The 11,906-nt window shown below is 39.1% G+C and overlaps 1 protein-coding gene across 1 annotated transcript; it reads left to right on the top strand.

Annotated features, from left to right (window-relative positions):
• The first annotated feature begins 25 nt into the window (after positions 1 to 25).
• QRSL1 (glutaminyl-tRNA amidotransferase subunit QRSL1) lies at positions 26 to 11,688 on the top strand. Its single transcript, XM_031611251.2, has 11 exons — positions 26 to 175; positions 370 to 529; positions 961 to 1,059; positions 2,455 to 2,551; positions 4,410 to 4,580; positions 6,266 to 6,441; positions 6,569 to 6,681; positions 8,200 to 8,392; positions 8,787 to 8,904; positions 10,733 to 10,938; positions 11,233 to 11,688. The coding sequence occupies exons 1-11, from the start codon at positions 152 to 154 to the stop codon at positions 11,442 to 11,444; spliced, it is 1,569 nt and encodes a 522-aa protein (XP_031467111.2). The 5' UTR covers positions 26 to 151; the 3' UTR covers positions 11,445 to 11,688.
• Positions 11,689 to 11,906: the final 218 nt, after the last annotated feature.

Raw genomic sequence — 11,906 nt, 5'->3', positions numbered from 1 at the left:
CGGACCAATGGGCGGCAGCCGTCTTGGCCGCTCCGCCAATGGCGTCGCTCGGTGTTGCGGCAAAGATGGCGGCGCCCAGGCGCTCAGCGCAGCGCCGGGACGGGGCGGGAGAGGGGTCGTAGCGGTGTGAGGCCGCGGGGAGCGAGCCGCCATGCTGCGCGCTTCTCTGCGCCAGGTGAGCGGCCCCGGGCCGAGCGGTGCGGTGCGGTGCTGTGCGGGTGCTGCGCTCGGGCGGCGGGGCGGGTTCAAGGTGACCGCGGCTCGCGGGGCCGATCGTGTCCACGCAGGGACGCGTTTTGTTGCCGGGACGCGCTGGGTTGGGGTCTGGTAGCAGCTGCGTGCCGCTGACAGCTGTCGCTGCCCTTTCAGATCTCAGCAGCGCTAAAGGAAGGACAGGTCACCCCCACAGAGCTCTGCCAGAGGTGCCTCGCTCTCATCAGAAGCACCCAATTTCTCAACGCCTACATTACGGTAGCGGAAGAAAGTGCATTAAAGCAGGCTGAGGAGTCGGAGAAAAGATACCGAAGAGGTACGGCTGCCTGTTTATAGGGCTGGCGCTCCTGGTGGAAGAGTGCTTTTGTTGTACATTGCATCTGTGCGTGTGCCAGGTGGGCGGATGTGCTGGCTCTTGGGATGGAGTGGGTGCAGGCAGCACCCAGGGCTGAGATAAGCATGATGTCGTCTCATTGGAAGCAACAAGGACTCTGCTGGGGCAGCTGACCTGACTGAAAGCAGCTGCCTTAGGACTAGCTGTGCCTTGCAGGGACTGCTCTGGGCATAGTGCTTATAGGAGTTCTAGGCAATGGGTCTTGAGAATGTAACAGACACCCATCAAATGCTAAATGGATAGCTCTTGTGCTTGCAAAAAGCACCAGAAGTGACACGTAAAGTAAATTGTGATTGACTGCACATAACATACTGATGTAATCTCTGTGGTCTTTGGAATAATTCCTAACGCAGGTCAGCCACTGGGTGAGCTGGATGGAATTCCCATTGCGGTGAAGGACAACTTTAATACAGCTGGCATTGAGACAACATGTGCATCAAACATGCTAAAAGGTACAGTATGAAAGGTTCAGTAGAGCTTTTAAGGTGAAGTTGGAGCTCTGGCTCTTCTCCTCAGGGGCTTAGTGGAGTGAAGTCTTCCAGAGATCCAAATGAGCTGAGCTGATTTGAGGAAATGTGTTTATCTGATTTCCTCTGTCAAGATCATCTAGTATTACAGGTGTATCTTTTTTTTATGCAAGTGCATTTTCTCCTTTATTCATGTGGCTACGCTGCCATTAACAGTGCAGTGGTTATTCTGGCCTATCTAAATGGAGTCATTCTGTAGTTCACATTTTCATGTTACACTTAGATTTACACAAGAGAGCAGACAGTAGTGTTTGCTGTTGTGTCCAGCAAAATGCAGACAGTCCTTTTGTGTTCTGTTTATAACTGTCGCATAAAGAAGTGCTTTCAAATTGCTGTAGGAAGAGTAGATATTAACAATTCTCTGCATTCCTGCTTTACAGAACAGGTCTGTATGACTTTTTGATTCTTAAAAATTTTCCAAGCTTATTGTTTCTATTAACACTCCAGGAAAATTTTCAAGATATTCTAATGTTTCTCTAGTGAAAGTGAAAGTAGTAAACATTTCTTATTATCTTCTTCATTCTGCATAAAGTAAAACTTTGAAGTATTGAGAAAGACAAACTTCTGCTGATTTACTTGAGCTAATCCTATTACCTTAAACAGGAGAAACAAAAGATGGTATTGCAATTTAAAGAATATGTTCCATTACCTGAGATGTTTTTCCTTAAGCACGTTCTCAGACCCACTGTGCTTTATTGTAGAGTAATGGTAGAGAGTTTTAGGAGTGATGCTCTCTTTGTTCCAGCTGAGAGTGGGGGTGGAGAAATCACTGTCATTATTCACAGAAGAAGTTAGTTGTAACCCAGGATCTCGTGGAAGTGGCACGGAACTCACTGTAGTTTATATGAGGTCAAAGTGGCTGAAGGTGCACACACTTGGTTCATAGCCAGTTTGTATTTCAGCTTGTGATTAACAATATGCTCCCCCATCTCATGGTAATGGGAATAATTTGAGATAGCTTCGCACTCGTCTGCAAATTGCCCAAATGCCATAATTTGCTACTGCTGTGGTAACTTGTTTGTGTGAAGGCTTAGTTCCACCTTCTGGAAATGTATAATCCAGAATGACTGGATTGTAAATTGTGGAGGGGGGAAAAAAGAAGAGCATTACAGACAAAACAGTATTTAGTTTACTTTTGTTAAATCTTGAAAATTACCCATATTGTCTATTGAAGCAAAATTTGGGTACTGGAGATAAAAAGATAAAAAGATAACTTTTATGCACAAATAGTGACAAATTTGAAGTGTTAGAAGAGTAACTACTTTTAGAAATCAATCATATCTTATCAACCATTCCCTTAACTGTTTTGATTGCTTTCAGGTTATATCTCTCCTTACAATGCTACAGTGGTTCAGAAATTACTGGATCGGGGAGCTGTGCTTTTAGGAAAAACAAACCTAGATGAATTTGCAATGGGGTGAGTGATGTTTATTATTTTTAACATGTGATTCTACATTAAACAGATTACACACCATCTGTTCTGATCTGTCCATAATCCTTAAACTCTGCTTTCTATCATGTTAGAAAATAACAAACGTTAATCTGCAAAGAGAATTTAGAGGTGCCTGAATTTCTCAAATATTGCATGAACATTTTTACTGTTGTGTAAATTATCTGCATGTCAATTTTTTTAAGAACATAGAGTTCAACTATGGCTATGTTTGAGGGGAAAGAGTAGTGTAGCCTTTGCAGAAAGCAGAGGGACAAACAGACTTGCATATCCAGTAGCAAGTAGATCTGGTTACCACACTGGCTATTTGCTGACTTTTTTTTTCTGCTTTCCTACTGGTGGTTTCTGCCCTTAACTAATTATTGTTATAGCCTTGATGACAGTTACCATCTCTCCCACCACTGGATTAACATGTATGAGTACTCTGATTTGTTGTGAACGGGATAATTTAGAGCAACACTTTGAATTGCCTATGTTACTGTTGCCTAATATTGGTGAATTCTGCTAGGAAAAAAAAATTGGAAAATACTGTCACAAATTTGTTCTCTGACAAATCAGTGAAGGCAGCAGTATGCAGTAGCCTGGGGCAGGCCTGAGCAGAGACAGGAGCCTCTCTCACCAGATCTGCTGGATAATGAAAGATATGGTTTAGTGGCCATGGTGGTAACGGGTTGACGGTTGGACTAGATGATCTTAAAGGTCTTTTCCAACCTTAACAATTCTGTCAATGTCCAGGACTTCAGCTACCAATGAGAAACATTGTGTTGCATTTTGGCTTTGTTTTTATTTTACCTAAGCCAAAGGCATAGGTTTGGTTGGGTTAAAATACTTTGATTGGATCATTTTGGATAAAGTCATTTCCATGTCAGAGACATGCCTCAGAGGGAAAGCAGGGAAAAAGCAAAGGAGAAGAAAAAGCAACCAAACCCCTTCATTACGGAGGGCTAGAAGTAATCTAAGCTCACTAAAGCACAGAATTCTTCTAATAAGGGTTATCTCACCCCCAGCCTCTCATTTCTGTACTGTGTATCTGCACGGTCTCATGCCATCACCACCATGGCTGCACCATCAGCTTGATGAGGAAGCTGATCCAGCTGAAAAGCAGTGTCTCAGTTAGGTTCATTTTCAACTGTGTAAACTGCCAGCTCAGTTGATCTGGCTCATAACACCAACATTATGGAGTTGGGGAATCTGAGGTGGCAGTTGCAAGGCAGGTGGAAAGCCACTCCCTGCTTCTGGTGACAGCCTGCACCTAGATTACCACAGGCTGAAACCAGATTCCAACAAGCCAGTCTAACACTCTGAAACAGCAGACTGTGACCTCAGGGGAGAGCTATAGAGCAAGTAATCGTGGGTTATTTACAGAGGAGCACTTGCTGCTGATATTGCAGGGCTTTTCCCCCTTCTCCAGAGCAGTGTCTCTGTGGTCATCTTTGTTCACTTTTTCCAAATGCAGCTTGGGAAGCCAGAATACTTTTGTTTTGTAGCAGATAGATAGTTTTATCGTTAGGTACATTAAATTTGTTTTCTATTTTTGTGTTTGCATCCTTTCCAGTGGCTTTAGATCACAGAATGGCTCATGTTGGAAGGAATGTTAAAGCCCACCCATTTCCAACCCCTTGCCACCTAGGTTCTGTGGCAGAGGAGGGTCCCTTTGAAGATTTCAACTTGTACATGTTGTCTGTCTGCACTAGACTGTACATATGCCAGTCCTTTTGTGTTGAAATTGAATTTGTTAGGGTAAGGGATGAGGAACCAGATAAAGAAAAACTTGGAGAATGCAATGTGTTGTCTGTCACTTCTGTCTGTATTTGTTCTGTCTTAGATCTGGGAGTACAGATGGGGTATTTGGACCAGTCAGAAATCCCTGGAGTTATTCAAGACAGTACAAGGAAAAATTTGTACCCAGATCTGATTCTGAGCCTGAAAACTGGGTAATAACAGGAGGGAGCTCTGGAGGCAGTGCAGCTGCTGTATCGGCTTTCACGTGTTTTGCGTAAGAAGCTTTTTGGAATTGTTTTTAATGAAATGTCTTGAAATATGTTGTATGGTTTTCACTTCATAATTTTCTAATAATGTAGTTTATGGATTAAATTGTAGAAAAGATGTTGATCTTGTCTGAGATGGGAGCATTATTTGCCCTGGCTTGCAAGAATTTATTTCAACATCCCCAGTTTTTCATGGCATAGCATGAAACCAGCATGATTTCCTGTGGGCAGATTTAGGCTGATTCATTTAGAATGTTATTCAATGTACTGATGTGAGCACTGTGCACTGCGTGACGTAAAGTGATAACGGCAGTAAAGGAATGACAGCATTATTGTTATTCCCACATACTCTTAAAAATAACAGAGACATATCCTCCACCTCTTTAATTATGTTAAACATATACACACTGAAAACTTAATTCAGCAAACGATGAGGTGTCTGTCAACTTGTAACAGTATAGAAATCTTTCCTCCTGGCCTTTGTTTTTATAGCTGGGTATGTGATAATATGCATATGTGAGATTTGATATCTAAAAGCTTTCAAATACCCGATTTGAAAACAGGAAGCCAGTTTATTGGAATTTTATCTGTTTTTAAAGAAGTTAAAGAGTTTTAGTTTATTAAAAGAATTTTTTACAACAATTATCTGCATGGAATAGCAACACACTATTTGACAAATTGATTGTTTATACTCTCTTTCTCATCCATCTGTTAAAAGAAATCTGCTCCTTAAAAATTTACACTTTTCTTTTATGCAGTTTTGAGAGCTACGTTTGAGAATTTGTTTTCAGTTGTGTTAACTGGAAGATGTTTTAAATAATCTTTAGTTATTATGTCTTTGTTTACCCATGTATTATATTTGTCTACTTGTTAAAATATTTTTGCTCCCAGAGAGTACTACTTTAAAAAAAAACCATGTTTTTATGAATAAAATTTAAGGTTTTTTTTTTTTTCTCATTAAAGTACTTCTATTTTTTAAGTGGTCTTTGAGTTTAAAGTCACTAAAACAAAGAGAACCTTAATTTCAATGCAACTTTTCAATTCCATTGACATTTTTACAGTGGAAATTTCACTTTCGAACAAGATTTCACTTGTGAAAGAGCAGTAAAAGAATTCAAAGAGAAGAAAAAGAATTGCATTGAAACTACTCTAAACTGGGAGTTCTACTATACTTCGTAGGCTTGGAAACAGGAAGAACCTCTTTGCTAGACTTTGAATAACCTGCCTTGTTATTGAGGGCAAAAAGCATACAGTGTTAGTGCTGCTTTGTATGTTGGAGTGTGATACTTCATGCCATCATTCATTAATGAATAAATGATCACGAATATTTGAAAATCATAAACTAAAACACAAGACATCTTTCACAGAACACAGAATTTGAACAGACAAAGAGAAGTAGGAAGTAGGTCTTTAGGGCCCTATTCTGAATGCCTGATTTTTATTTATCTACCTCTGATTTGTAGAGAGAACCAATCTCTCCTGGTGGCTAATTCAGAGGACCTAAGAAAAATGCTGAGAACAGCTGAAAAATAGCAGATGTAGGAAGTGGACTGACGTTTAGATTGCGTGGTTATGACTTTTAGTTGGGAAGAACTCAGACATTTTTAAATCCATGTGTCTTAAAGCCATAAATATTTACTGTTTGGAGATGTTCTGAATCATTTTACTAATGGTAACCCTTTTGAAACCATAGAGCTTTAGGGTCAGACACAGGAGGATCTACCAGAAACCCTGCTGCTCACTGTGGTGTAGTAGGTTTAAAGCCAACATATGGACTGATCTCTCGCCATGGTCTCATTCCTCTAGTGAACTCCATGGATGTGCCAGGAATCCTAACCAGATGTGTGGATGATGCAGCTGTTGTGCTAGGTATTACTGCTACATATATCTTTGTATACATCTATGTCTTTGTTCAAAAGATTGTCTCAAAGCAGGCTGAATTCCATCTACCCAATGTACATTTTCCTGTTGTTCCATGTGTCCTGTCATGTTTCAGGCTCACTTGCTGGACATGATCCGAAAGACTCTACCACAGTTCAGGACATCTTTCAGCCGTTTGCACTGCCGAGTTTGACTGATGTCAGCAAGCTCTCTATAGGAATTCCTAAGGTAACATTTAAATCCCATCAACAGTTGTGAACAGGGATGGCAAATGTAACTCCTTCCAAAATAAAGTATTTGTGTATTGCCTGTCACCACCCAATCTCTCATAATTTGAAAAGTGAAAACAGTATGAGCAGCTCCCAGAAAAGAGCAGTATGTGCTCTATTGCCCACGTAGGTGATTCAGAGGGAGCATCTGCTAACGCTTTGTCTAAAATGCTTTGTCATCACTGTGGGAAACGCTGCCAGGAAGTTGCAGGGAAAATGAGGGGCTTCAGTTCTTGCTTCTCTGTGGCTTTTTCATCAGATACCTCCACAACTTCATACTAGTTACTTCTAGTGACTTCTCTTACAATGAGGTTAGTACTGGTTGTGCAGTTTTTTGAAATCCTTGTTTAAATGGCACTGTGATACAGCATAATTTTAAAGGCAATTGAATGGCACAAGGAGCTGTGACTCACAGAGCTCGAACAGGGATGGAAAGAAAACTTCATGATAGCCGCTAATGTTTTTATCGAGTAATTTGGTTTCTAATGCATATAATTCAGTCGTTCTTGTAAGTATGCTTGTAATTTAAGCATGACATTTGGAGCTGCAGCCTATTTTTTAATTACCTATTATAGTTTTGTAAAGGTTCTGTCTTCAAAAAGACAATGTGTGTAACATTTGTTGATTTGATTCCTAGTACTTGAATCTGTGATAGAACAGGTAAACCAGATGATTCAGTTTCATAAGAAGAGATGCCCACTGACAGTTAATTATTCAGAATCTGTGAAATGAAAAAAAAAAAAAGAAAAAGGGAAAAAAAAAGTGCGTCTAGAAAATTAATTTTCAGCATACTGGTTAGATTTTGGTAAATCTAAAATAGTAGTATTGATAAATTATTCATATCTCTTGGACAGTTGTTTTCTGCTGCTACAGATTAACCCAAACAGGTTAATGCATATATTATGATAATATGTATGAGTTGTTGCTGTTCAGAGATCACATGGTATTTTGACCCAGATATTTTGAGCTTGAACTGAAGCAAGTATCTTAAAACAGGAGTGTTGCTCGTCTAAGTCCTATCCCAACCTTGTGATTGTAGTTCTCTGGTGGGTTGCTTGTTTGGCTGAGGCATGCTAGTAGCTGCTGATGTCCTGTGAGCATAGCTTATTCCCTGCTAAAAATACCTCTAGTATTAGGGCTTACATCTGAACAGCTTCTACCCATGAACTGTAGAGCCGTGTGGTGTGGTCTCTATGACTAGATGAACAAGTGAACAACTTCTCCAGAAGAGAAATGCTGAAATTCCATTATGGATTGTGTTGTGGGTTACAATTTACTAAGGTGACCCTTCAGATGACGGAGTCCAGTTTATTTAGTATTGCTTGCTTTTATAATATTTAGTAGATGTGATATGATAGGCTGTAGTAAGTATTTAAAAGCACATAGTGTTAATGGTTTCAAAGTATTTTTAGCAAATAGTATTTATGTGTTGGTTGCTAGTAAAAGTAAACATCATTTATTCTTGTTTTTCTCGAAGGAGTACCATGTACCAGGGCTTTCTAGTGAAATTCTGGCTGTTTGGTCAAAGGCTGCTGACCTCTTTAAGAATGCAGGTGCTAAAGTAGTTGAAGTGAGTTTACCACACACCCATTACTCAATTGTCTGCTATCATGTGCTCTGCACTGCAGAGGTGGCATCAAATATGGCCAGGTTTGACGGACTGGAATATGGTAAGGCCTTTTAAATTATTATTTTTTGTTGTTCTCAGACAACAGAAACCTTGCTAAGTGACATTAAGAAATATCTGTTTTGATAGTTGTGTGTTTCACCACTGAATGTTTGGTGATGTTCTTTTGGACTGGAATAGAATAAAAACCCTGTGCACGTAAGAGCTGAATAAATAAATATTTTATTGTGTTTTACTTGTGCACATGTGAGTGTCTGGGTTTAAAATTATCTCTGTAATAATGGAGCATGAAAGGAATATAGTTTGTTGGATTTTTTCCAGAATAGCAGCATGTCAGTCTGCAGCAAACTGCAGCCTACTGTACTATGATGTGTACCATTATGTTATTGAATCTTAAGAATCACAAAAACTATTTCTAAATTTCCTTTTCTTTCCAGGACATCGTTCTGACATGAACAAGTCCACAGAAAGTATGTATGCTGCAACACGACGGGAAGGATTTAATGATGTTGTAAGAGGAAGAATTCTATCAGGAAACTACTTCTTGTTGAAACAGTAAGTGGAACACATCTTGAAACTCAAATTTATTAATTTAATAATTTGTTAAGCAAATAGAAACGAATTGTTCATCAAGACACGAAAAAGAAATGTCCTCATGCTTGTAGCTACTTCTATTGTTATTATTGCTTTAGCTATGTAGTAACCAGTGAACTGTTAGCAGTGAATGAAAATGTTTTTCCTTAGTCATACCAGGGAGCCTTCTGAATTAACCAAAACATCTTTGTGATTTTTTTTTTCCCCATCAGAGCATTATTGTCACCTAATAGTTAAAATGAGGAAAAAAATATCCTGTAGGAAGACATTGAAATCACAGTAAAGCCATCTCTCTTGTAACGTTATAAGTTTTGTAGGTGTTAATCTCATTAAAGCTGCATAGAGAAACTGCTGGTGCATTCTGCTGAGGTCTTCTAGAGCAAGACAGATGATACAGCAGTTCAATTAACTATAGTTCTCTGCCTTAAGTATGCAGTGGAAAGAAGGCAGAGATGCCTGAACTAATCAATTTAACTTTTTCATCTCCATTTTCGCTCCTTATTTACTATCCTAATATGTTAGAGAAAGCAGGAGTCATACTTAATTTGTTTAGATACTAACAGAGAAACTGGTCCTGTAATTTGTCTCAAAACAAGTGCGTGACAAAGCTCCTTCTCTCAGCTACAGCATTCATCAGAAGTGACTTCTAGTTACTGTCAGACACAGGAATGTTGTCAGGCAGTAGATAAGAAGCAGCTTTTATGGAATGCCGATATTCCTGCCAAGTATGCTCATTCTGGTCACAACTGTCCAGGACAGCTTTCCAAAGACTGCTTTAAATTTCATGCAGCTCACTTTTTTGCGAAGGAGCATAAGATTGTATTCCATCAGAACTGAACAAGAGAGTCCTGTTTCTGTGTCAACAGAGATTACTTTTGAAGAACAAAATCCAGGGTTCTACAAGCGTTCTTGAGATAAAGTACAAACATCTGTGTTTCCTGCAAACATTGCCTTTTACAGAATATTTTGCTCTTGCTTTTATAAAATAACTACATGATCATTCATGCATTGATGGTTGTTTAGTCATCAGAATTAACAGAGTAGGTTTGATTTATCAGCATTTTATTTTATTTTTTAAGAGTAATGGTTGGTGATTGCTTTTGAAACTAAACTCTGAAGTTATGAATTCTGTTACATGTTTGCCAGTTCTACATGTGAAATTAAAAAGAACAATAAACATAAAGCTAACTGATTCGTTTCTGCTTCAGAATCACATAAAGACAGTTCAGAAAGCCGTAAACCCAATACTAATATAAGGAAAAAAAAAATTGAGGAAAGAGAATAGTTTAGTAAGAAGCATACTAGAAACACATTCTTGGTTTTAAGTCCATTTGGATGTCTGTGTAATCATAGGAGTTCTTCCATGTTCATTAAGTGTCTAGCTGGATTGAATCCTGGAGCTTAATGCCTATTTCACAAACCTGCTTTGCTTCTATAGTATTTCTAGACTTTACTGTGCCTTTCTGAAGTGAAATCCAACATACAGTTTAGTTTCAGAAAAGCCATCAGAGCATTATTCTGATCCTCAGCTATTTTAAACTAGGGTTTTGTTTTCCCTTCAACTTTCTTCAACAGAATTTTCTTATGTCTTCTTTCTCTGATGTCTTCATGGCTATGAGAGCATAAGCACTGTGTTTAGTGACTAAGCTTGTGGTATATGAGAAACTCAAATACATGTTAGCCTCTTAATCAGGGGGAATATAGAGCTTATCTTTACTATAGTAACTAAGCAATTGTTCTGCATTTTCAGAATCGTAGCATTCCACCTCACACCCATATTTCTTTCTAGGAATTATGAGGATTACTTTGTCAAGGCACAGAAAGTCAGACGTCTTATTGCCAATGACTTTGTGAAGGTTTTTGGAAGTGGTATTGATATTTTACTCACTCCTACCACTCTGAACGATGCAGTCCCGTATATGGAATTCATCAAAGAAGACAACAGAACCCGCAGCACGCAAGATGACATCCTAACACAGGCTGCAAACATGGCTGGTGAGCAGGGACAGGAATTCAACTATGTTTTCTCCTGCCTATAACATCCATTCCCTTCAACCTTTTAATCTCTTACACAGAATTGAGATACCTCACCCCTCTCATTAACTTACAATAGTAAGTTAACAACTCTACATGTAAGTACAGTGAGCATTTGTAAAATGCTTTATAATGTAGGGGTAGATTTTAAAATGCTGCTGAGCTGCTCTGGTTCTCTCAGAATTGTTACAAAAATGACTCTAACTGGATTTGTTTAATAGTAAGCCTTTGTGTGAATAACTTCTTTTGTTTCAGGACTGCCAGCCGTAAATGTTCCTACAGCTCTTTCACGAAGAGGCTTGCCAATTGGGCTTCAGTTCATTGGGCGTTCATTCCAAGAGAAGCAGCTGCTCACAGTAGCCAAATGGTTTGAAAAACAAGTACAGTTCCCAGTGATTCAGCTAGAAGAAGTGAAGAAACATGACAGCGGTGTCCTTCAGCATAAGAAATCTGCTTCTTTTTCATAATATGAGATTTGCTGGTCAGCAAAAGCAAGAAAGCTGTTGAGATAGTTTAAAAATGTACTTCTGCAGAAAAAAAACAAAAAAACCAGAACAGTTCAAGACAATGATATGCAGTTATGCAGAATGGAATAGTGGAGCCTGTTACTGTGTAATTAAGGCAAAGCAAGTCATTAAGTAAACATGTATATCTTATTAAGAGCCACTTCTTACTGATATTAAAAACACCAGATTGAAGTTATTTATCTTACATCTGTGAAGCTGCTTTTTTCCATCCCCAGAGGGCATGTAAGCTATCTGGCTCATTAAAGAACTAACCTGAATTTTCATGTGAAAATTGCATGGTTGCCAGGGAGCTTGGTTTCTCTCTGGAACATAGGCTTTGGTAATGGAAACAACCAGACAAGCTGTAATGGAACAAAGTTATTGAAAGTCCATTTGTCAACAAGTAAATACAAATGAAATCAA

Source organism: Phasianus colchicus, chromosome 2 (genome assembly GCF_987193195.1).
Source record: "Phasianus colchicus chromosome 2, bPhaCol1.hap1.1, whole genome shotgun sequence".
NCBI classification, from domain to species: domain Eukaryota; kingdom Metazoa; phylum Chordata; class Aves; order Galliformes; family Phasianidae; genus Phasianus; species Phasianus colchicus.
This window is presented reverse-complemented; position numbering and strand designations above follow the sequence as displayed.